Raw genomic sequence first — 26,841 nt, 5'->3', positions numbered from 1 at the left:
CTATGGGACATAATACTGTGTGCAGGGGTCACTATGGGGGATAATATTGTGTGCAGGGGCCACTAAGGGGCATAATACTGTGTGCAGGGGCCACTATGGGGCATAATATTGTGTGCAGGGGCCACTATGGGGCATATTACTGTGTACAGGGGCCACTATGGGGCATAATACTGTGTGCAGGGACCACTATGGGGCATAATACTGTGTGCAGGGGCTACTATGGGGCATAATATTGTGTGCAGGGGCCACTATGGGGCATAATACTGTGTGCAGGGGCCACTATGGGGCATAATATTGTGTGCAGGGGCCACTATGGGGCATAATACTGTGTGCAGGGACCACTATGGGGCATAATATTGTGTGCAGGGGCCACTATGGGGCATAATACTGTGTGCAGGGGCCACTATGGGGCATAATACTGTGCAAGGGCCACTATGGGGGATAATACTGTGTGCAGGGGCCACTATGGGGCATAATACTGTGTGCAGGGGTCACTATGGGGCATAATACTGTGCAAGGGCCACTATGGGGCAAAATACTGTGTGCAGGGGCCACTATGGGGTATAATACTGTGCAAGGGTCTCTATGGGGCATAATACTGTGCAGGGGCCACTATGGGGCATAATACTGTGTGCAGGGGCCACTATGGGGCATAATACTGTGTGCAGGGGCCACTATGGGACATAATACTGTGTGCAGGGGCCACTATGGGGCATAATACTGTGCAAGGGCCACTATGGGGGATAATACTGTGTGCAGGGGCCACTGTGGGGCATAATATTGTGTGCAGGGGCCACTATGGGGCATAATACTGTGTGCAGGGACCACTATGGGGCATAATATTGTGTGCAGGGGCCACTATGGGGCATAATACTGTGTGCAGGGGCCACTATGGGGCATAATACTGTGCAAGGGCCACTATGGGGGATAATACTGTGTGCAGGGGCCACTATGGGGCATAATACTGTGTGCAGGGGTCACTATGGGGCATAATACTGTGCAAGGGCCACTATGGGGCATAATACTGTGTGCAGGGGCCACTATGGGGTATAATACTGTGCAAGGGTCTCTATGGGGCATAATACTGTGCAGGGGCCACTATGGGGCATAATACTGTGTGCAGGGGCCACTATGGGGCATAATACTGTGTGCAGGGGCCACTATGGGACATAATACTGTGTGCAGGGGCCACTATGTGGCATAATACTGTGTGCAGGGGCCACTATTTGGGATAATACTGTGTGCAGGGACCACTATGGGGGATAATACTGTGTGCAGGGGCCACTATGGGGCATAATACTGTGTGCAGGGACCACTATGGGGCATAATACTGTGTGCAGGGGCCACTATGGGGCATAATACTGTGCAAGGGCCACTATGGGGGATAACACTGTGTGCAGGGGCCACTATGGGGCATAATACTGTGTGCAGGGGTCACTATGGGGCATAATACTATGCAAGGGCCACTATGGGGCATAATACTGTGTGCAGGGGCCACTATGGGGTATAATACTGTGCAAGGGTCTCTATGGGGCATAATACTGTGTGCAGGGGCCACTATGGGACATAATACTGTGTGCAAGGGCCACTATGTGGCATAATATTGTGTGCAAGAATGCAGTTTGTGGGGGGGGGGGGCACTCGTTGCATCTCTAGAATGTCATCTATAGTAGGTTTGGGTCTCACAGGAGTGAATGGCGGTCCATAAGATTGTACTAGGAATTCCCTTTACTAATAAGTATTCATTTCCATGGCCTCAGGTATCTCAAGTATGTCCTAATACTAAGGAACGCAGCTCGGTATTCTTATGTGAAAGTCTCTTCTACTTCCTCTCATAAAGGGAACTGAAAATTTACATTCACTTAAATCCAAGACCTCTCCTGGGTCCATCACATGATAGCCACGTGATCTAGACGGGGAGGGTGGGGGGTGTATACTGGTGCAATGAGGAACAGATGGAGGTCATGTGACCAAATCCATGTGTAGGGGGCTACGAGCAACTATACAGTTAACTGCGCCTTAAGGAAAGGGAAGGGCTCAGCACATTGAGATGTTGTCTCAGAGGGACCTACGCTACTGCCTATGTTTGCCTCTGGATGCAGCCTAGGACACCGTGTGCATTGTTGCACATCAGCCAATGAAGAATGCTATATTCTGCTATTCTGGTAGCTTTTGCAAAGGTCCGCTGACTGTCCGGATTTTATTTCCTGACACTTTAATGTGTAACCTCCTCTTCCTCCCGACCTCTCCTCATTCTCGCTTTCCCTGCAGCTGGAAGTGTTTCCTCTCCCTGTGCCGCAGAGAAGGGGGGAGGGAGGAAGTCACAGGCTGGAGAGAGGAGACATACTTGTGCGGGATGCACTGAAACTACCGTGCAACATCCAGCATCTGGATTCCCTCCATCTTCCATTTACCGTATTTAGGCTCGCCATTCCGTGCACTTTCACCTCCCGCCTATTCGGACTCGTTGTCCCTTCTGGATGCCCCCTCCCTGAGACAGCCTGGAGGCGAGCGTGTCAGCTGGTGAAATGTGGAGATCAGGGTAAGACCAATTTATTCTGCGTCCGCTCGATGTGATATAGATTAGACCAATGCCATAGAACAACGTAGATGTTAAAACCTTGGAGATGGATTTCACCGTTATTGTGATACGGATGGCGACCATCACATGACAGCCGGCAGCGCTTTATAGTAAAGTTGACTGTCAGCCCCGTGTAACGTTTAGTAGTCACTAATATAGGACAGATGGCTTTGTGCGTTTCGTTCCTAGTTGTCTTGCATTACCGCAGGTGCAGAAGGAAAGAGTTAAAAACACGTTCGGCTCTGCTACTTCTGCACTAGTTTAGCTTATGTTGATGACTCAACATAAAAGTGAAGTCAGCGAGATGAAAACTTAGACCGCTGTGCTTGTACGTAGTTGTAGCTCCTGGGGCGGTGATGGGTGTTCATTGATTTCGGATATAGATTTCTCACTCCTAGAGAAAGCTTTTCCTCCGTGAATGGCAGGAAATTTCATTCAGACTCCGCTTCCTGGAGAGAATCCCGTTCTCTTCCCTTCTTTATGGTTTATCGTCTTACGCTGGTCTCCTGAGACTAATCTTTTTCGCATTATGACCACAGGCAGACCTCTCTCGTAGATGGGGGTCCCCAGCTCCACTGCTCCCCCTCATCTGAAGACTGGACGACTTCTCCAAGACCGGAATCTCCGAGACCCATCACCGAACGACCCAAAGATACCCCTACCTATGACCTATCTCGCTTACGTAGCTCCTCTGTGGAAATCAGAGAGAAGGGCTCGGAAATTTTAAGAGATGAACTTTTGAAGGCCCAGAAGGTAAAACTATTCAGGTTTGCACTGGGTTTACGGCGACATACATGGACCCGTGCTAATAATGGGTCCGTGTGCTTGTGTGAAAAACATGACTAGCACACGTTCTTGTGCATGGAGCCTTATGCTTGGTTCACACTACCATTATTAATATCTTTTGCTGTCTTCCATCATAGGATGACAGCAACAGATATTAACAATGGTAGTGTGAACCCAGCCTTACAGTGATGAACATCATGAGAAGCTAACGGTATAATATTACTGTGTCCATGAGATTAGAGTCCTTGTGTTCTGGACAGGGTGTTGGTCGGCACAGGGAGTGTGCGTACTGATAACTTGTAACTCCTTCATCTAACCTTGAAGAAATTCTACATGTTTATGAAAATCCAATTCTACGACAGAGCAGTAAATGTGCTAAAGGTTAATATAAGAATTGTTCTTTAGGCTAAGGGTGCGTTCACACGGAGTAACGTGCTGCGTGATGTGGCACGTATACGGTGTGTGAGACTTTGCGGGCTGTATACGCTCCCGTTGATTTCAATGGGAGCCAGGATTGTATACGCAAAATCACGGCCGCAAAATAACGCGGCATATACGATCCAGGCTCCCATTGAAATCAATGGGAGCGTATACGGCCCGCAAAGTCTCACACGCCGTATACGTGCCACATCATGCGGCATGTTACTCCGTGTGAACTCCCCCTTAGAGTGCAAGTTCTGTGTCCCAGTACGAACAACTTTGGCGCCTATTAAAATATATAGGGTAGGCTCTACAGTATATGTATCAATACATATAATAGTGTAATATTCTGCAGCTATGAGCACAGTGTATACTGTATACCAGGCGGCAGGTTGACAATTGCTGATTGGATAGTGGTGACTTTTTACCCAGTGTCCAGTCATGCAGAAAACTACTGACTGCAGTGAACTAACAGAACTAGTCGTAATGAGGAAAACAACCGTAAAATGTTCCTGTAACCTATCATTATTTTATAATAAATGACAATATGCATGGAGCTTGTTTCATATGGAAACCCTTGTGTGTTTAAACTCATGAGGCCCCACGTTGCAGAAACGCAGCAATTTTTGTTGCGGTTTTTTGAGCCAGAGCCAACAATGGCTACAAAAGGAATGGGAAATATATAGGAAGTTCTTATACATCTTCCTTCTGCTCAATCCACTCCTGGCTTTGGCTCAAAAAACTGCAACAAAGTCTGCAACAAAAAAGCTGCTTTTCCGCAACGAGGGGCTTCAGCCTTAGCATAAGTCTACGGCCCCACTTTGCAGAAAAGCTGAGCTTTTTATGCAGATTTTGCTGCATTTTTTTCAGCCAAAGCCAGGAGTGGATTGAGCAGAAGGAAGAGGTATACAAGCTTCCTATATATTTCCCATTCCTTTGGTGGCCACTCTTGGCTTTGGATCAAAAAACTGTAGGAAAATCTGCAACAAAAAAAGCTGCTTTTCCGCAACGTTTGAGGTTTTCCATTATTTATGAGAAATGTATTAAACAACAGCTATTGTCCCAGCGACCAGACCCGCCAGCAGTTGCCAGATATGTTGGGGATCTAGCACTTGTTGGGAATGTTCCCCATAGTTTGGGGGAGCTGAATGGAGATTCACCAGCTGTCAGCGAGTTCAGTACATAGCTATCCTCATCGGTTACTCACGATAGGTTCACACCCGCGTTCCGGTTGCCAATCGTGGGGTTACTCATGGAAGCCCGCGGACCCCATAGACTATAATGAGGTCCACCGGGTTTTCAAGGGAAAAATGCTTGCAGAACTTTTCTCTGCATATTTTGTGCAGACACCACACGGACCTCATTATAGTCTATGGGGTCCGTGTGGTTTCTTAGGTAACCGCTTTTTAATGCGTATAGGTTTCCGTTCAGGGGTTCCCCAAGAGGACTTCTCGAACAGATACCCAAACGCTGATGTGAACTAGGGCTTATACTTGAGGATTTTTTGTTTATACATTGACTAAGTTTTATTCACATAGAAGAAGGAATCTCCTTTGAGTCTGGGACAGACAGCTGAATACTGGGTCTATTGTATTCAGTCCTACATAGAAATTAATATGCATGCTTGACTGAGGTGGGGATCAGAATGATAACTGCTAGCCCAAGTATATTTCGGAAGTCACACGGCAGCATCAATTTCGCTGTTTGTGAATGGGGCCTATTCACATGACCGATATTTTGACAAAATATAGGTCATGTCCTATTTTTGGTTGATTTCGTGCATCGTTCCAAATAATAAAACGTATGGGGGATCTGTGAAAACAGATGGCCCTCGGGTGCAAGACAGCCGTGAAGAATGGATATGGATCTCTTCCAAAACTGGTCTGCGGTGGGATGCTAGAGATTGTAGCACCGCTCTCCTTTCCCTTGGCAATGCTGTGATGCCGACTCATTTCTGTCCTCATTACAGGAGCTAAAACTGAGAGATGAGGAATGTGAGAGACTGTCAAAAGTTCGAGAACAGCTTGAACAGGAGCTGGAGGAGCTGACGGCGAGTCTGTTCGAGGTATAGTTGGATAACTTGATAAGATTTCATACAGATTGTCTCCTTCACCTATAGGTTGCCACACAGAGGGGCTCCAGTAAGCGTCGCACTCTTTGGTGGTCGAGCTCATCCGTGTATTCCACTGACAGCCCAGTGATTGAAGTGGTAATGGTGTAATACTTCATTTCCCCTGTGGAGGCAGTGCAGGAGAATGTAATACTTATCTATAGTTACCCATGCCGGAACAATTAGACACAGATACGGACGATAAGAAATTCTTAAAGGTTTCCTTTACTAGTAGAGTATGAAGAATACAGTAAATAAAGTAATGAAATAATAGTGAAGTCCGGTACTTGCTGCAGACTCTACAGCCTCTTTGTTGCATGGCTGTCCGAGCTCAGCACCTTTGATTTGCCTCTCTGGAAGTTCCTTCAATGTTTTCCTCACTTTCTGTACGCCAACTACCATGTACATCCATGATCTATCCTCGGTTGGCTCCACCTCTGGTGACTTTGAGCGCCATTGCCTCCTCCAGCAGTAAGAGGACTGGCACCAGTTACACCCACATATTACGACTGATCAATAGTGGTCCCAGCAGGGACAACCCATGGTCAGATTGTCATTGAGGATATAAAAAGTAGACAATCCCTGTAAATCGGAGGTCGTTTTGTGGATTTTATACGATACGTAACAAACTTGTTTCTCTAGTAGATATGGTAGCTTTAGTCACCATTATACATCCCAACCCATTGGCTCTGCCTGTTATATTACATGCTTTATAGGAGCGGGTGAAGCTTTCCTTGTGAAGTCTGAGAATCCTTGCTAGACCTATAGTAGTGGGAATATCCCTGACTATTTTATATGCAAGCTTTTGGCCATATTGTAAACTATTGGCTGCTACAGGTTGTACACTGTCTACCAATAAGTATTGGGACACCTGTGGTAGAATAGAAAAACAACATTTCTTCCTATCCAATAGTTGGTAGACCCCAGCAGATGCTTCCTTACGGATGGAATTGATGGACACAATACTCCCGCATGCCTGGTGACACTCCTGGTGTATGTGAGCCTTCGGTTGGGTGCGGTTTCTCTGGCCAGCACTCGTCGGTCTCTATCTCCCAGTTTCGGGGATCTGCCGACTCGGGGCACATTCCGTCAATCAACGTTTACCTTCCACTTGGTAATCACATAGGACACAGTCGATTTTGGGTAATTCAGTTCGCTTGCTATGTCCCTTAAGGATCTACCATTTCTGTGGTACCCCACAATTACCCCTTTCTCGAAATCGGACAACTCTGCACTTCGTGGCATCTTGCATGTGATAATGCCAATGCTGTTTCCATTTAATGGCGAATGGCCTCACGTACATCACGACCGCAGATATCTTCATTTGCATGGGTGTCCAGATACTTATTGGTAGACAGTGTATAGCAGACAAGACGTTCATCATCATTGCAGTAAATCTTGCCCAAGAAAGCCCCAGCTGTGTCTATCCCCTTCCTGTATTTCTGGAAAACGACTTAAACGTTACCATCCTCCTTCAGTACATTCCATACATGACTTACAGACATCCTGCTGGACACTTGAAATTCTTATTTTCTTACTTGAAGAAATATAAAGTCATTTTTCTCACGTCTTCTTAAGATAGATTTATTGGGATTATTATTATTATTATTATTAATATTTCATTTTTTCTTTAACTATTTGCTGCTAGGACAATTGTCCTATGTTAGGCAAACACAAATAGAGCCTGAATTCTAAAATAAAAACTCACATCTAAACTCCATATGATTTCTGAGTATATACATCATGAAGCATTGGTTTTAAAGGGATTCTACCATTAAAAAACTTTTTTTCTTGTTGACACGACGGAATAGCCTTAAGAAAGGATATTCTTGTCCTACCTTTAGATGTCTTCTCCATGCCGCTGTTTGGTATATAATCCGATTTTCATCGGTATGCAAATGAGTTCTCTCTCAGCACTGGGGGCGGGCCCCAGCACTGAAACGGCGCCGCCTCCATCTCCTTCAGAAATGGGGTCGTCACGCGTCTTCTTCCGGGAGTTGGCTTCAAACTTCTAGGCCTAGGACAAAGCCAACTGCGCATGCCCGCCAGCCACAAGAAAATGGCCACTTACCCAATATTGTAAGCGGCCATTTTCTTGTGGCTGGCAGGCATGCGCAGTCGGCTTTGCCCTAGGCCTGAAGCCTAGAAGTTTGACGCCAACCCCCGGAAGAAGATGCGCAGAGAGGCCGTTCCTGAAGAAGATGGAGGCGGTGCTGGAGAGTTCTCTCGCAGCATTGGGGACACCTCTGATGCTGTTTGAGCACTGGGGCCTGCCCCCAGTGCTGCGAGAGAACTCATTTGCATACCGAAGAAAAACGGCGCTGAGAAGACATCTAAAGGTAGGAGAAGAATAGCCTTTCTTAAGGCTATTCTGTCGTGTCAACGAGAAAAAAAAGGTTTTTAATGGTAGAATTCCTTTAAGGGTTATAATCAGGACATGCCGGTCAGAACAGCGAGACAGAACCCGAAATGGGAGACTGATCCGGGATGGCCGAGGGAGACCCTCACTACACTACACTATAAGAATCCATCTTTGATGCTGAGGATCCAATACCCAAAATCTTCCAAACATAAAAGCACAAGGCAGGGCTGTATTAACCATAGGGTCCAAAAAAACTCAATGTCTGGGCAACCTGTAAAACAAAAGCATCCAAAAACAATATATATACAGTATATACAGTTAAATAGACATAAGAAACGTCCAAAAAACTAGTCAATCCCACTGGAGAGTAAAGGACACAACTGCTGTCCACTTGTTATCTAATGGAGAGTCCATATCATCCAACATCCCGTCACTTCCATTTATTCTCTTTGCAGGAGGCTCATAAAATGGTGCGCGATGCAAATATCAAACAGGCTACCTCTGAGAAACAGCTTCGGGAGGCCCATGGGAAGGTAACGGCAGATGGGCTGCCTGACCATCTATTATTCATACAGCACCTTTACTTGTTTCTGCTACTTTTATACTCAATTTGTCTTGTCAGATTGACATGTTGCAGGCCGAAGTCACAGCTTTGAAGACTCTCGTCATCACTTCCACTCCATCTTCTCCAAACCGGGATCTGCACCCCCAACTTCAAAGCCCTTCCAAGACTGCACTACGCAAGGGTCATGCCCGGAACAAGAGTACAGGTTGTGCAGCTGTCATGCCACTTGCTCCTCCACCCCAGCCAGTCAGCACAGAGGCCAAAGAGGTGAGCCAATAGGCATTGGGTAAAAGAACCAAAGAGTGCGCCATGCAAGGAGTATGCCACCGGTGTGCCAGGGCCGAATTGTTATGCATACAGCAATGGAGTAGATATGGGGGACTGAGGTCTCTGTTTCACTTTGGTCTTAGTGTGAACTCCACGTTAGAGCAAGACTCTACTATATATATGGTGAGTGCAGCAGTTTGATGTCTCTATATATGGTGGTGGGCTTATGTGCAGATTGTCTATTTAGGATTTTGGGTGGTACCACACAATATCCCTGGATGTGCCCATAGCCAGATACATTGTGTGGCACCAGCCTTAGGAACTTTAAGATATTTCTCTGGATTGAGTCTACCTTTAAGGGAACCTACCATGTTGAACATGCTGTCTGGTCAGTGAGCAGGAGGAGCTGAGCAGGTTGAGTATAACTTGTCATTCATTCGTTTTATTTGCTGCTCATTCTCGGCTTATGAGTCAAGTGGGAGGTTCTCATCAGACTACATAGTTATCTCTGTAGGCAGACCGCCCCCTGGACTCCTAAGCCCAGAAAGAGTAGAAATTTTAAATGAATGAAGTAGAAGTTATACTTAAAGTACACCTCCAATCATATAAAAACTTTTCATATAAGGAAGAATATAAGGAACTTTGTAATATATCTTGGTGAAGATATGATTAAAGAAATGGATTTCCTTCTCGACTCAATCTTTCTCTGTTTTTACCTTGCACACAGAAGTCTATGGAGAGGAGGCTAGAAGGAGGAGGAGGCTTCTATGGCTAGTTAAATGATATATTTCCTCATTCTCTACAGAGTCTTACCTTGGTGATAAGTGAATAGAGTGTCTTCACTCACAGTACAGCAGAGTTTATCCGCTGCAGTTATTCGTGTGTTTTTTCTAGCAGGTCCTCCTCCCCCTACCCTCTCTGTAGATTACTATGGAAAAGGTAACTCTACCTGATAAGTGGAGAAGGAAATATATTTCGTTAATAAGATATAGTACAAAGTTTCTTATATTCACCTGTATTATTCATTTTCCAAAGGTTGATTTCAAATTTGAGGTTCGCTTTTATGTTTTCCATTAAAACTATATATCAATCTGTTCAGCTGCGAAGGTGATAGACTTCCTTTAAGGGGATATAGTGATTATTAAGTGGTAGCTATTATATAGATATTTGCTCCAGTGATATAATGGACATCACATTTGCATATCTCAGGTTCTCGCTTTATATAAGAACAAAAACCACCTACTATGACGGGTCTGTAAGTCAGATATAGTATGCCGCAAAGCAAGAAGAAGGTCTCACTATAGGGAGGAAGCTGCAGACTATTGTGTGCACAGAAAGCCAAGTATCTCTAGTGTCCTCATATTCTTCTAATTCTTTCTCTTTCCCCCCATTTGGTGTTATGTTAAGTCGACCATTATGTTTTTGTCACCTCCATTAATACCACCGTCATATGTCATGTCTCCCTCTCCAGCAGTTTCTTCTACTCATCTACGCTTGTCCTTCAGCTATTCGTTCTTGACTTTGAGCTTAAAATAATGAAATAAGTCTCAGGTTTAGCTCCCATCTCCATTGCAATGTCCACCTGAATCGTCAGACGAAAAAGACCTGCATGGAGGACTCCTTCCTCCACCAGTTAAACAATGGGCTCCATTATAGTCCAATGGACACTACTGTGAACCTAGCATCATGTTCCACCATTGCTCCCCTTGCGATGTTCTACTTCTTGGTTCCTTTTAATACATAGGATATAACACTTATCTAACCACCATGATAGCACGCCTCAACCTGAGACTGGCTAGACAACTAGAAAACATGGAAAGTTTCGGAATGGGAGCAGTGGGGATCAATAAGGCGAATGTGAATTATTTTTTGGCTTAAACCATCGCCAAGTTTCAGATGTGAAACTCAATCCATGTCTGGTTTACCGGCCTATACACTATGCTGGAATACCCGAAGTGGTTATAGTATGGGGCACTATGTGGCAGGGCAGCCCGGGGCCCGCACCATCAACAGTGTCAATGTTAAATAAAAACGGGTCCATTTCCGTGGCACATACCACACTTTTTTGTCTCAGAAACTGGTCATCAGTTTTCAACTGCATTTACGTGACTTTCTTACGGGCTTTGTTTTTTGTGGCATTCACTGTATAGCCAAAATGGCCTATTGCCTGTATTTTGCGGTTTGGCGAGACTTTGGTGATACTAAAATTGTATCTTATTTTAACGTCTTTATACCTTAAAATGAAAACAATTTTTTTTTTTTTGTAGAGTCATCCGTAACTTTTTACATTTTGGTGTACGTGGCTGCATAAGACGGACATAGAAATGTGGGATGCTTTTCCCATCTTCATCTTTCAGTATTTCTTCACTTGTGTCTCTGTCGCTGTGGTGTTGTGTGTCTTACCCATCTTCTATGTTCTTCTTTTCCTTCCTCTACCTCTCAGTTTTCTGCAGTACCATCTCTTCTTTCATTGCTTCTTTGTATTGTCCCGGGGAAGGTTGTCCATATAACCTACGAGCCGGGATGGCCTCTCTCTGATGACACCTCTTCTACTTCTTCCCGCCAGGTACTTTCACTGTCTGTGGGGACTGATAGTAAAAGCTTAAGGCGCCCTTATACATTAGATGAAAATTGGTTGAACCCCTTGATTTTGGCAGATGATCATCTAATGTGATGGTGGCCTCCCTTATTGGAGATATCCGGGGAATGTAGGGTTGGGTATCTTCACTTTCAATATGGCTGATCACTTGCCTTTAAGATAGATAAGTCATCACTAGAGGTTTCTGATGGCAGCTTTTCCTTCTAAGAACACATGCTTGGTTGGCTGAGCATGTATATGTATCAGTATGAGCAGTCAAGAGTGAATATCTGTTGGTCAAACAAGTGATCTTCCAATAGTTATCTTAAGTGTATGGCCAACTTCAGACATTGTTATACAATTTACCTTTATAGAAAGTCCAGATGAGATAGAAAGACTCAGGTGTCTGATGGATTGACAGTGGTTCTCTAGCTCACCCAACTATATTTTATTGAAGAACTGACTAAATCTTGGCCCTCCTGCTGCTTTAGGTGGATACCATCCTGTACTCCGAATTTATAGAATGGAAGGAGAACCCAACGCTTAACAAATCCTGTCCCTTTCTGTCCCGTATCTACCAAGAGGATATTAAACCATGCTTGGACTTTGCAAAAAAAGAGGTGAGTAGAAATTCTGAATCCAATATCATACTACACAATTTGTAATACTTGCATCGAACCCGAGATAGGTCTAAAGCTCTATTTATAGGTGGCGCTACTTTGGCCAGTTGCTTCTGGAGTCATGTAGCTATCTGGGTTCCTAACAATAATAGGTGGGGAAAACAACGTCAGAGGCTTTGTTTGCCACAATGGTCCAGCCATCTTTCAATAGCTGTATGAGTCTGTCCCCTGGCAAATTTTAGAGATGTTTTTGAGGTGCGGGTGGCCAGAGCATGCAAGGGTCCCTGCATGTAACTGTTGATTATTGTGATCCAAAGAGACCAGGGGTATCTCACCAATACTAAAACATTACACCTAGTTTATAGGTGCTACTCAGATACTCTTCATCAATTGATTATCAGGAAAATCAGGCATGTGCTAACACAATGCCATGGAGGAAAGACATCAGCAATGATCTTAGAGAAGCAATTGTTGCTGCTTATCAATCTGGGATGAGCTATAAGTCAATTTCCAACCAATATGAAGTCCATCATTCTTCAATGTGAAATATTATCACAATATCTCAGCAAATTCACCCTAAGGTCAGGTCAAGCAATGCTCATAGGAATTATAATCAGCCCAAGAGCTACTTCGAAGACTCTACAGTTAGCATGTTACACTTCAAATTCACGACAGTACAATTAAAAAGAGACTGAATAAGTAGGACCTGTTTGGTAGGCAGTGGCGTAAGCAAAGTCTTGTTGGCCCCGGGCCAATCTTTTGTCCGGGTCCCCTACTTCATCCCTACAGCGAATTCTTGATAGTGATGGTTATGGGTGCTAAGGAGTTTAGTCCACCTTAGTGTGGTTCGGGTAATCTGTGGGTCTCCTTGGCTTATGGGCCAGATGAAAGCTGCAATCTCAATACTGATGCCAGTGCATATGGGCCCCATAAGACTCCTTGGCCCCGGTGTGACTGCACCCTCTGCACCCCCTCAAGTTACGCCCCTGTTGGTAGGGTTACCAGGAGAGTCATAAGAAAACCATTAAGCCAAGTGATCGATGCTAAAGGTGACTTTACAAGGTATTTATTCACATGGAACACTTGGTGTTTCCAACTTGACTTCCATTTTGCCCTACTTTTTGTAAAGTAAATAATGACCGGGTGGAATCTCTTGTGCGTTGTTCATCTGAGGTTGTATCTACATTTTAAGACCTTCTAAGGACCAGATGTTATTTTTATTAGGTCCTTTGCCTCTGACTTGATGCCCAATGCAGCATATTAGTGTGACTATGTCCTGAAGATATGTTTTACATTTTTACAGTTGTCAGAGCAAGTTCTCATTGCGGTAGAAGATAACACCTTATCGGTAGAACCTGTGACGCAGCCAACGCTGCCCGTTGTGAAGGCATCAGCTGTAGAACGTGGAGGACCCAGGTAAATGCTTGTAAACTGGCATTGGGATCTTTACACCAGGGCCCAGATGTGATGGCCACCTTGACACCCCCTATAGCTACACCCGTGGCTCTATATCATGTTGGGGTCCATTATATGAGAACCATGTAGTCTGTCGCTGACCACTGCCATGTTTTTTCTCTCTGTTTTTCCTTTCAGTGGGAGTCGGGTGGAGGTTTTAATGTAAGTTCAGAAAGGAAATGGCTTTTCTGATTGTTTCTAATCCAGTTACTGAAGAACTAATATGGTTACGTTGTGGGAGTTTTGGCTGAGACTAATCTTTCCGCCTCTATATACACTCTCACAGATAACATGCATGTGCCCGGCATTCAAGCAATCTTCTCTTACAATGGATGCCTTGGTTATTTAACTAATAAGCTTTACTGCTAAGAAGCGTTTGCGGGAATTGGGTGATGGAGACCAAAATTATGGCGTCCCCAAGGCAGTTACCCCTATTACCGTCCCTTTAATACTGACTTGCATAGAACAAACTCTAAAGTTTTTTGACTGATGGTTAAAGGGGTATTCCAGTCATAAGTAATAAGACCTGTCCATTGGGTAGGCGCAATGGCTAGATTGGTAAGAGTCCGACTGCTAAGACCTGGGGCGATCGCTAAACTGGTCATCAAGCATACTCACGGTCCATCAAAAGTAGGCCTTAGGCCGGGTTCACACGATGTCTTTTGGCACGTAATGTGGCACGTAGACACCGTGGGAGTCTGCGTGCCAAAAGACATTGTGTGAACCCGGCCTTACATAGGTTAATTTACTGGAATGAGCGTTCTTATGGACACTCGGTTATCAGGCCATATATAAGGGCCCTAAAATCCAAATAATTGGTTTGGCGAATTTGTATCTGTATTATTGTTATTGTTTGGATACCAATAGTCATTGCCGATGAAATTCCCCATGTCGTCTTCCATTACCGGCATTACAAGCAATGTGTGCAGGCGCCATAATGGTAATCTGCTGGGAAAACAAGTCCAAGAAATTCCAGAACGTCCTCATATCTCCTTTGGTTCCAAACAAGAGTTAAGCCAAGAAGTGGCTTCTGGCAGTCAGAATAGGGCAGATTTACTAATATTAGGTGTTTCTGCTATGTGATGCATTTTTTCCTCTCCTCATATAAGTGTACGGGGAAAACGTGTTTTACGCGTAACATTATAATGCTGCATTTTTCATGTTTCTATACCTTGCCTTTTCCACAATTTTTTTATAGGGGCTATTATTGCTGCGACTCTCAATAGCTGAAACTAATACGCCCTATTACACTGGTAACACCTATAGTGGCTATTGGGCTAGTTAGCTACACTGCTCTGTCATGTAGGAGTTTAAAACGGGGGATATGGAACTTGTTGCGCCTACATTTTGAGACGTGTGACATAATCTTTGGGCAATAGTACAATCTGTATCGGGGGGCCTCCACCTTGGCATTAAATAACAAATATCCGAATAGGTTATCCAATATCCAATAGTGAATCCAATAGTGACCTATTGCACATGTTTTTATAGAGTGGGGATATAGGGTGCTATTTTAATATTTAAGATTAAAAGTTATGTTTTAACCTTTTAATGTAAAGGGGTACCCTTTATGTTTTGAGTATGTAGAATCCACAGAATTGTAGCCCTAAAAATGACACGGTGGACCTTCAGGTTAACCGTAAACTTTAAGTTAAAGTTGACTATATACACCATAAAATGTATATTTCTACCTATGGCCCATATATAAATCCATCTTATGCACATGTATTATCAAGTCACTGTGTGGACGGACCACGGACAGCCTGAGGAGTCTCACCACCTTCATGACTTTCCCGAAACTTTGACTAACCATATTAAGGATTATTTATAACCCGCTGAATGTACTTTCCTATGCTAATGTTATCTTTATGGCTGCCAGGCTGCACGCTTACATCATGGCCCTTGGAATGGCCACTTTGCCTACTCTGACCGATACTGTCTATAGAGCAGACAATGCATAGTACCATATCATCCAGTGACCTGACACCAGACATTGCTACACAATATTTGTCTCACAGTCATGTTCTTGTATCTTCTTCTGCAAAGCTGCTGTTTGTCACTTGGTTACGGCAACTTTATATGATCACTTGTCTCCGATCATCGCCTCCGATCATACACGCCGGCATAAAATCCTCCTATGTCCGCTGCGTTCTGATTGGTTGATGGATCATATCTTCAATCTTCCCTTTCTAATAACCTATTTCCTTTTAGGAAATGTGCACTCAGTGGTCTGTCACGTTCATGTCGCCACCGCATTAAGCTGGGAGACTCTGGGAACTATTACTTCATCTCACCATCCTGCCGGTACAGGGTAAGTGGGGCTGCCATAGATGGGATTCTGTTCATCTATGTAAATAAAATAAAAAAATAGAATAAAATTCTGTAATCCTGTAGGTTTCACTCTGACCACTAATCCTAAAACTGGGCTGCAATTTTCTTTTCTTTTCAGAAGTCACCTCACTTTCAGCACAGGCAGGTAGGAGGTCACTATTCAGAATTGGTGATGGTCCCTGCACAATGACCTCTAAATGGGTCACAGAACAGCTATAGAAATCTCCCCCATAGACCTCAATGGACATTTGCAGACTATTGTATCTATGGTTCATGTGGCTGATGTAAAGTATATCTCAGGCAAGATGGCCGTCCCCATGACCACATACAGAAAATAGAGTTACATTTGCAAACAGGAAAGAAAAAGAGATTAGAAAAAAGGAAATGTTCCACTATTTGGTTTAATTAGTAAAATGACGGTGGAGAATGATGGGTCCTAGATAGAGGAGAGTAAGGTGCCCTCATGTAAAGCTTGGAAGACTCTGTGACATAATAGCTCCATAGCCATTGAAAATGGCTGCTGTAACACAAATACCTCCTGGACCTAGAGCTAAGCAGAATTACTTATCCTGTCTAATACTTAGACTAGACTGTCTTAAAGGGGTTTTCCAGCTCACCTAGTTCAGGATAGGTCATCAATAGGAGTACAGTGGTGGTCCCACACCTTGGTACCATACCGATCAGCATGGGTGCCGTGACCTCTTCACCCCTTTACATCGCATTCCATTTGTTTCATAGCGGCTGTGCAATGAACTTACAGTCTAGCACATCTATGGGACAAGGCTGTGGTTACATCACATGACCGCTATAAAACAAATGGCATGTGATGGATTAGTGAGCAATGTAAACAGTGAAGAGGTCACGTTGCTTGCATTAGTGCTATGGCTCCTCGAAACAGGTGATCACTGGGTGGGGGTCCTGGGGGTGAGATGCCACTGATCTCTTATTACTGGATAGGTCATCAATAAAATGAGACGTAACTAAAGTCTTGTTGGCCCCGGTGTAATCTTATGTCCAGGGCCCTCTACCTCATCCCTACTGCAAATTCTTGATAGTGATGGTTACGGGTGCTAAGGAGTTTAATCCCCCTTAGTGTGGTTCGGGTAATCTGTGGGTCTCCTTGGTTTATGGGCCAGATGGAAGCTGCAATCTCAATACTGATGCCAGTGCTTATGGGCCCCCTAAGGCTCCTGGGCCCCGGAGTGACTGCAACCTCTGCACCCTCCTCAAGTTACAGCCCTGGGTTGGGCAACCCCTTTAACACATGGCCCATTTATCAAATTGGTGCATTGTCTAGAGTAAATTTATACCACCTATTAGTTTAGTAATTTAGTAAATCTCTCCCCCCAATATTTGTACCCTTAGGACCCGTGCACACGGAGTTAACGCGAGCGCATTTTAGCATAATACACGTGTAAAAATAACACTCACATTGACTTCAATGAAATTTTTTACACGTGTAAAAAACGCGTCAAAATACATGTGTAAAAAATTGAATTGAAGTCAATGGGAGCGTTATTTTTACACGTGTATTCTATACACGTGTATTATGCTAAAATGCACTCGTGTTAACTCAGTGTGCACGGGCCCTTAGTCTAGCGTGTTATGTGTCACTCTAACACAGGAGATTGCTTTTCCAGTTTTGCAGTTTTACCTGTTGTTTCCCTTCTACCTCCGTATTTGACGCTTACCTTCTATGCACCTTCCCCAGTTCTTTACAGCTATATTCCCTATGTATGCCATATTCCCTGTATACATGAGAAGCAGCCCATGCAACTGCTATGGGGGCCCCTAGACATAAGGGTCCAGCCTATGTTAGCCACTTAAGAAAACAAGAAAGGAAATCCAACTCAAGGGTTAATATAGGCAAGTGCAAAGAAGTACCATTACCTCCTGTCCAATGTGGGTAGGCTTGGAGTGGTTTTAACCACTACTCGTATGTTCCATGTTAATCTTCGCTATGGGGTCTTCTCCCGGTACGACTTCTCACATTGCCCTCTTTCTCCTACAGATAACAGCAGTCTGCAATTTCTTCACTTACATCCGTTACATACAGCAAGGTCTGGTACGCCAAGACAGTAAGTAGCCTTTAAGGCTGAGACCCCATGTTACAGAAACACAGCTTTTTTGTTGCAGATTCTTCTGAGTTGAGCCAAAGCCAAGAATGTCTACAAAAGGAATGGGAAATATCTAGGAAGTTCTTATACTTCTCCCTTCTGCTCAATCCAATCCTGGCTTTGGCTCAGAAAAACGCAGCAAAATCTGTACCAAAAAAAGCTGCATTTCCACAACGTGAGGCCTCAGCCTAATACAGATTGTTTTATCTGCAAATGAATAGAAATATGAAAATATACATAATAGGACTTGTATTAGTACATCCTACTAATATTATAAACTAGCTGGTACCTGCGACTTCGTCTGCGGTGATTGTAGCAGTGGGTATATACAGGCGCGGGTAAGGTTTTCGTACTGTGTATAAGGTATGGGATATGAAATGTAACTTTGTATCTTGTTTTTGCTGTAATTCAGAGAATACGTGAGACTTTTGAGTTGTAATGTAATGTGTGGATGTAATTTGTATTTGAGCTGCTATACGGTGTTGTGAGAAACTTTACATAGTGACTTTGGGACAGAGGTATTTGAAGTTAACCCTTTCCCGCCAATGGCATTTTTTGATTTTGATTTTTCGTTTTTGACTCCCCTCCTTCTAAACCCCATAACTTTTTTATTTCTCCGCTCCCAGAGCCATACGAGGTCTTAATTTTTCTGGGACAAATTTTTCTTCATGATGACACCATTATTTATTCTATATAATTTACTGGGAAGCAGGGAAAAAATTCAGAATGGGGTGGATTTGAAGAAAAAATGCATTTCTGCGACTTTCTTACGGGCTTTGGTTTTACGGCGTTCACTGTGCAACCAAATTGACATGTCCCCTGTATTCTGTGTTTCATTACGATTCCGGAGATACCAAATTTATATGGTTTTATTTATATTTTGACCCCTTTAAAAAATCCAAAACTATGTTAAAAATTCTTTTTTTGAAAAGTCGCCATATTCTGACAGGCGTAACATTTTTATACGTCTGTGTACGGGGATGCATAGGGCGTCTTTTTTTGCAGGACCGGGTGTACTTTGTAGTTCTACCATTTTCGGGAAATGTTATTGCTTTGATCACTTTTTATTCAAATTTTTATCAGAATCAAAACAGTGAAAAAACGGCGGTTTGGCACTTTTGACCATTTTTCCCGCTACGGCGTTTACCGAACAGGAAAAATATTTGTATAGCTTTGTAGAGCGGACGATTTCGGACGTGGGGATACCTAACATGTATGTGTTTCACAGTTTTTAACTACTTTTATATGTGTTCTAGGGAAAGGGGGGTGATTTGAATTTTTAATCCTTTTTATTTGTTTTAATTTTTTTTTTACTTTTTTTTAAACTTTTTTTTTTGCATTTATTAGACCACCTAGGGGTATTGACATGGGTGGGCGGTGTCGCGGATTGTCAGAGCGGTGGGGGTCGGCAAACATGGCTGCTCCGGAGCGTTATAGAGCGCCTCCTGGAGTATCATTAAGGTGAGGGGCAGAGTGGTAAAGTATATGTATATGTGATTGTGTGGGGTTGCTGACCTCTGCTGTAGAGGGCAATATGAATTTTGTGGCTTGCTATGGTCCAAAGTGTGTGAGATTGCAGAGATGGTGGTGTGAGTTTGGGGTTTGTGGGGTTCCTGGCACAAACGTATGTGCGCTATTGTGACGAAAAGTAGCCTATTGCGCAATCGGGTGTATTAACTATGTTTGTGGAAAATTTCAGCCAAATCGGTGGAGCGGTTTTTGCGTGATTGAGGAACAAACATCCGAACATCCAAACACACACAAACTCACAAACCCACAAACTTTCACATTTATAATATTAATAGGATGTCAAAGTTTGTGAGTTTGGATGTTTTTTCCTCAATCACGCAAAAATGGCAGAACGGATTTGCATGAAATTTGCCACATACATAGGCAGGAACCCCGATTAAAACATAGGCTACTTTTTATCCCGGTAAATGACGTCACTACATGACCGCAGTGAAGGAATTTAGGTTCACACAACACTAAAGGACCTTTGATGACATCATCACAGGTCCTTGAGCCATTCTCAGATAGGATCATGCTAGGCAGGGGCGGAGCTACACACTATTTTGTGGGCGCAGCTATATAGGATGAAGCTGGACAGTGTGAAAGCTGAAGAAATTGGAGTCTCATAGAAGATCAGGAGACTACAGAACATGCAGGCTGTGTGTGGGCAAGAGGACTATATCGGGTGTAGAGTTTCAGTAAGTACTACAGGGAATGTGTTGTTGTGCCTCTGATGGGGGAGGGGGGAGAACTTTGGCACATTTCAGCAACATCCGTTCAGCCCTTTGTAACACAGAAGCTGCTCAGACAGCCACATAACCAAACCCATGTAATCACAATTGCCCGATGTAGCAGAGTTTAGGCAGCGCTGTAGCACAGCTCAGTAGGCTCTCCATATGCAAACATGTACATACAGCTGGATATCCTATGCATATGCAGCGATGTAGCAGAGCCGAGACGCGGGAGCAGGCTGTTCGAACTGTGGCACATTTCAGCAACATCCATTCAGCCCTTTGTAACACACAAGCTGCTCAGACACTGACATAAGAACACCCCTCTAATCCAAATGGCCAGATGTAGCAGAGTTTAGGCAGCGCTGTAGCACAGTTGAGTATGCTCTCCATATGCAGAGATGTACATACAACTGAGTATGCTGCCCATAGCAGAGCCGAGGCGCGGGAGCAGGCTGATCATCCACAACAGCAGTTGGCTAAATATAAGCGGCTCAGCGCCAACACCAACCCGCAGACGAAGTCGCGGGCAGATGCTAGTAGTAAATATGGAGGCTTTGTCCATAGAATGTAATGAAATTCCAATCTAGAAAATGACCGTTGCCAGCTGTGCAGCCGCCATGTCATTCTCTTGTCCTCTTTACTTACATATTGGAAACCCCATTATTGATAAGACCCTAATATTGTCCAAAAAAGCCCAAACCGCAGTCTGTACAAATTGAATTCCCTGCTGACATCCTACATGAGCAGAATCCAACCAGACAGTCCCTCTAAATTCAGCAAAAACTGGGCACCCCTATTTTATAGGGCGCAGTACCATGTGGAATTTGGTTTGCCCCCACCTGCTCTACCCTATTACTAGAATGATCCCTACTTGTGAATTGGATGATAATAAAAGGAGCTTTCACCTCTCTGAATGGGTTAGTTTTGATGAGGGGGTGGTGTTCTTCTTTAAGACCTTTTTACATGGTACAATAATCGCCCAATAATCGCCCATTGATCCTAAAGTCCCACTCCATAATAAGATGGCGCTTTCTTATTCCTGTTGGTTGCGTTACTTTTTACTGTTTTAATACCAGATTCTAAGTCTCTTCTCCTTCTTGTGCAGCGGAGCTGATATTCTGGGAGATCATGAGACTCCGGCGTGAGATGTCTTCTGCCAAACTTGGGTTCTATCCCAATGAGCCATAAGAACCTGGACCACCAGAACAACACAAACGAAACCACCGAACTGCTGCTGCGGGTCAAGCCAAATGAGAGGACTTGTGAAAACCCAACTGGATCCGTGTGGACTGTGTCTTATCCCCTCCAACATGGTACAGAACACAACGACTGTGGCGATAATACATGGAATGCGTATACAATTCCAGACGCTTTACAGGATATTTACAGATAATCGTGATCTGCTGTAACAAATCACGTATTCGCTTCTAAAATTGGAATTTGCACACGACGGAGCACGTTCTGACTGGTTGCTTTGGGTTGTCCTCAGTGGGTGACCCTGTATACTTCGCACAGTGCTTTGCTATAAGCTAGACATTAGGGCTGTTTCTTCTGGCTTTGTGAAAATAGCACTAGTGTATTAACCGCGCCATTCCCAGGTCGTTATATAGCCACAACCCACCGCTCTCCAACCTAAAAACCGTATAGACTCTTATATGATATACAGCTGTACTAAAATCTTTAAGGGAGCACTCCATGGAAAAATTGACCATGTTATGTCTAGTGAGGGGCTAGTGGGGATGGTGGACAAGACAGGAATCTTTCCGTGAATCACTGAGCCATGCACCACCCTCTGAAGACCATCACTAGGACTAAAGCTGACTATAGACTTAAGACAGCCGCCTCGTCCGTAGATTTAACCTCCATTGGTAGTGCATCTCCTCGAGAACAGAAGGTTCGGCAGTCTCATCTGCCCCATCTTTATGTCCGCTGACATCTGCTAGTGGGGGTAGTTGGGAGGCCTCCATAGAAAGCCATCAAAATTGGTGCAAATTTTGCTTATTCTACTCCCTTAACAGCTATGGCTTGGTTCCCACCTGCGCCCTGTCTCCATTTAGGGTTTCCAAATCCGTCCCCAAGCTGACCCCATGAACGGAAACTCGAATGCAGGTGTGAACCTAGCGTAAGTCATATAAAACCTCTCTTTACTGTCATCGTTTGATTCTTTTCATGTCCAATACCCAATGTTAAGGTCAGAGGTTAGATTACATTTGCTTAAATAACTGACAAGTCAATTTTCGGGTGAACTTTTTGCATGAAGTATTGCTCCTTGGATAGATACTTGGCACAATATGGACCAACTTGGTTGGATATCTTTATTATTCATCTATGATGGTTTTTGGAAGGGGCATGCGTCCTGGGAACTGGGTAAATCGAACCTTTGCCCCTGAAAGAAGGCCTACCTACGACTCTGGTCCTTCCGTTTTTGGCCCGTGAATGAGCATGTGAACATTTTAGGAGGACGGTTCCTCCAACTTATTTTGGTTGTTCTCATAGGACTACATAGGACCTCTTCTACGGGGAGGGGGGAGAGCAATAGGTTTTTGAGACAGTTGGCCAATGGCTGCCAGACTTTCTGATAATGCCCTTTCTATGGGCGTATAACATTGATCCTCCGCACACAAGTCCGTCGTCCTCTCTACAGCCCAATTTCGCCCTCTGTACAGCCCGCTATCTATATACACCAGCTTCCTGCTATTCACTGTGACTTTCTTAAAGGAAACTATTTTTGTACTAGTCTCCAACACCCCTCTCCTGACATTCAACCAGCACAGGGCCGTAGCATAGTCTCCATCTTGTTGGTTTTAAATGTATTATTTTATTTTTTTACAATGTGTATTTAGGACTCGGTATTGTACATAATGGACTAAGATTGTCGGATTGAATGAAATGTCTCAAGTACATGTTATTGTGGTGACAAAGTCCTGAAGAATTCACACGTGAGGTTCCTAAAGACGACACTAAACTATAATAGCAGGTCAAAAAGTCACCGACTACGCAGGGAAGATTCTTAGTATCCAAAGATTTACCAAAATCTAGTAATACATAAAGGATATAACTGAGATTCCTAGCAATTAAAGGGGTTGTCCCAATTAAACTACCAATATCACTTTAGTGCATCTCTGGGCCCCCGAAAGAGAGCAAATACAAAAAGACTCTACTTGATCATGGATACTCGACCATGTAATACCTCCAATTTCCTGTAGTGGCCGCTCACAACTAATAGACGAGTATTTGGGTACTTGAATGGGACAGCAGACAAAAAACTGAAAACAAAACCTCCTATTCTAAAGGAGTCCTCTGCTTCCAAGAAAGAGGACTGTGGTTTGGTACCATCGCTTGACCATTCTAGAGCCATTAAAATGTCTCCCCTAAATAAAGCTGCCACCAGCAAACCTCTGGCCAACACGTGAACACCCCTTAGTCGTCTGCTGTTATTTCCAGGGTAGGATTACATTATGTCCATTAAGATGAATTTGGATCATGTACGTCAAGCTCTGTTTTCTTCCCTTAAGGGGATCCCATGTCCCCTATTTGAATAGGGTGACGGTGGTACATTAAAGCTCTATCACAGGGGTCGGTAACCTTCGGCGCTCCAACTGTTGTAAGACTACAACTCCCAGCATGCATACTTGCTTTGCTGTTCTTGGAACTCCCATGGAAGTGAATGGAGAATGATGGGAGTTGTAGTTTGACAGCAGCTGGAGGGCCGAAGGTTGCTGACCTCTGCCCTATAGGAATGACGGAGATAGCCGAATACAATTTTTCCCTTGTCAATCCTATAGAAATTCAATGGATCAACAGTATATGACCATATTAAATGGTAGACACATGATCAGTGAGCAAATATGTGTTACTTACCCTGTGGACATTTTGGGAGAACCCCTTTAACCGTGGCTTGGGCTCAAGTACAAATCCGTAACAAGGCCCCTTACATACCATGGACTATTTATAATACTGGGGTCTTCTTGTAGCTAGAACAGCCCCCTTAGGCCCAAGGCTATAACTAGTAATACGTGTGATATATTCTCCTAGGCTATGCCATACACTACATACTGTATTTTAGCACTCAGAAAAGCCATTTAGTAAGTGTCTTGTCCTAAAAATTTGACATCCCTTTCCTGGGGCTCCTTTAGCCAGTTGTAGGGTGTTAGGGCCTCACTCATCCATGGTGCTTCTAGGCCAGCGACAGCTTACAGACGTTACTAGGAGCTCAGCTATTTTAATGGCCTTCAGCGGTGGTCGGACTACAGATCTCAGCATGCCTAGTCCAGGCTTTGAGCACCACATCAGCTGTAATGCTATAGGGCGCCCGCTTCTATGTTATGGGATCGTGCATGTCTTTGTGTATCCTTGTACTTGTAGTGTTTGCAGATTCTAGCCATCTGACGTTCCATACAAGGGCTATTTGCTGGCACAAATCGTAGCCCCCCCCAAATCCACAAGGTGTTAATGTGACCGGTGACAAAGCACAAGCTCCTTATTTTGATGTTACGTATATTCACATTGTTATGGGGTGTAAACTCTCCATTATACTGCGACATGAGTGTTTTGTATCTGTACACACAACCTTTATATGAAGTGACAAAGGGGAGGGGGCTGAGAAGGGTAATGTTATGCTGCAGACCACCCTTATGGGTGTATTACTCATATACCAGTATTATGCAACTCGAAGTGATATAGTACACATGCGTATTGATCTATGAATTACAATAAATGATTTCTTTTTAGCAAACTTAGAGTGTTTTTTTTTAGATCATCGCATCACAATTTATAGCCACGGCTCTTTATAGGCATGGCGAGGTCTCAAGATAAACATTTGACTTTTCAGACCCCAGAGTATAACGGTCGGAGACCCAGCGGAAGATACAAGCATGAAAAACAATGTTACTTACCTCTCCTGGGCCCTGGCGATCTTCAATGATGGACCAGACGTCATGTGAGCCGGGCCTTATAAGGACCCATGCCTGGCCAACGTGATGTTTGGGACCAAAGAGGCCCAGAAACTTCGGGAGCCCAGGAGAGGTAAGTAATACTGTTTTTTATGTTCCTCACTAGAGATGAGCGAACACTGTTCAGATCAGCCGTTCCGAACAGCACGCTCCCATAGAAATGAATGGAAGCACCTGGCACGGCGACCGGCTGCCGGCAAATTGTACGTGCCAGGTGCTTCCATTCATTTCTATGGGAGCGTGCTGTTCGGAATGGCTGATCTGAACAGTGTTCGCTCATCTCTATTCCTCACCTCTCCTAGCCCTCTGATCATTATACTTGGGGGTCTGAAAAGACCCCTGGACTTAATGATAGCAGTGTTTGTGGGGTTCGCGGGCCCTTGGTCTTATTTACCGATCCTCCGGTCCTGCTCACAGCTGCCTCCACTGACGTGGAAGTGCCGGCGGCCATGAGCAGTAGCTAGAATCGGTAAGTAAGTAGGGGATGTTACCTGCTGGAGCTACTCTCACTAATGCCTTGGGCCCTATGGCAGCCGCTTCCCCGGTAGCTACGCCCCTGCTGACACCTGATTTTTAAGAAAAAACTAAATGTAAATTTGGTCCATAAAAGGGAACTTAATGGGGATAAGCCACAAAGCACATGTATCCTTTATCCATAGTACAGCACATGGATACTCTCCACTTGCTCTGATTTCCAGGCCCATCCAGTAGGATTGTCCCATCCGACTACTATCAGGATGAATTCACAACTTGTGTAAAACACCTTGGTTCTCAAAATTGGTGGGTTCTCAGTGGTCAGACGCCCATCCATCAACTATAAGATAAGATAATTCTTTAATAGTCCCCCCTATGGGGAAATTCAGCATAGGGGAGAGAGGATAAGGATAAATATACTTTGTGACATACCACTGAGACCTTCGCCTATCTCTAAACCTGATCCCCCAAACACCATCCTGACACCTTCCCCCTCCCTTCTGACAGTCCCCCCCAAAAAATGGGCTCACTGAGTTACATTGTTCTGGAAGTCCATAGAAAAAACAGGGTAGTGAACTAAGGCTGGGTTCACATTGGCATTTGGGGGTTCCGTTCCCCACTCCACTTGAAAAAAGAGAGAAAAGTCTGCAATTTTTCCGATGGAAATGTGGCAAAAACCTGCTGGACCACCGCATGTCCGTAATGGCCGTGTTTTTACGGCACGGACTTTCCCATACAAGTCTACGGGCGCATGCAGTTTTTCGGATATACACTGAACATACATCAGTTTATATCCACATTTGCGGATGTCAGCATTACAATTGGGGGTGTGTGTTGTTTTTTTGCGGATGTGCAAAAAAACGGGTGCACACGGAGCCTTGCGGATGCACTTTGTGGTTGGACACCAGACGTCTGCGGAATGAGTTTTTTGAGTGAAATTTGTATTGCAGACCGCAAAAACCACTACGGTCGTGTAAGAC

General features: G+C 44.2%; 1 protein-coding gene across 4 annotated transcripts; it reads left to right on the top strand.

The window, feature by feature from the left end:
• Window positions 1-1,954: 1,954 nt before the first annotated feature.
• On the top strand, window positions 1,955-25,122 carry RAB3IL1 (RAB3A interacting protein like 1). 4 transcript variants are annotated; one of them, XM_075281396.1, is made up of 12 exons: window positions 1,955-2,542; window positions 3,121-3,334; window positions 5,757-5,852; window positions 8,715-8,792; window positions 8,882-9,091; window positions 11,535-11,657; window positions 12,161-12,289; window positions 13,593-13,705; window positions 13,883-13,906; window positions 15,956-16,055; window positions 18,087-18,153; window positions 21,541-25,122. In XM_075281396.1, exons 1-12 carry the CDS (start codon window positions 2,529-2,531, stop codon window positions 21,621-21,623), a joined length of 1,251 nt encoding a protein of 416 aa, XP_075137497.1. In that variant the 5' UTR covers window positions 1,955-2,528; the 3' UTR covers window positions 21,624-25,122. The 4 variants fall into 4 exon arrangements, with proteins under 4 accessions (XP_075137497.1, XP_075137499.1, XP_075137498.1 ...); XM_075281398.1 differs by lacking the exon at window positions 11,535-11,657; XM_075281397.1 differs by lacking the exon at window positions 13,883-13,906.
• Window positions 25,123-26,841: the final 1,719 nt, after the last annotated feature.

The sequence above is a fragment of the Leptodactylus fuscus genome, chromosome 7 (assembly GCF_031893055.1).
Source record: "Leptodactylus fuscus isolate aLepFus1 chromosome 7, aLepFus1.hap2, whole genome shotgun sequence".
In the NCBI taxonomy this organism is placed as follows: domain Eukaryota; kingdom Metazoa; phylum Chordata; class Amphibia; order Anura; family Leptodactylidae; genus Leptodactylus; species Leptodactylus fuscus.
The sequence above is the reverse complement of the archived record's forward strand: the minus strand, read 5'-3'. Positions and strand labels throughout refer to the sequence as shown.

Bases quoted from the DNA above. Each gene is read 5' to 3' on its own strand.
- RAB3IL1 (XM_075281396.1), top strand. The intron at 11,658-12,160 runs GTACTTTCACTG...CTGCTGCTTTAG, and splicing joins CTTCTACTTCTTCCCGCCAG to GTGGATACCATCCTGTACTC. The intron at 18,154-21,540 runs GTAAGTAGCCTT...CTTCTTGTGCAG, and splicing joins AGGTCTGGTACGCCAAGACA to CGGAGCTGATATTCTGGGAG.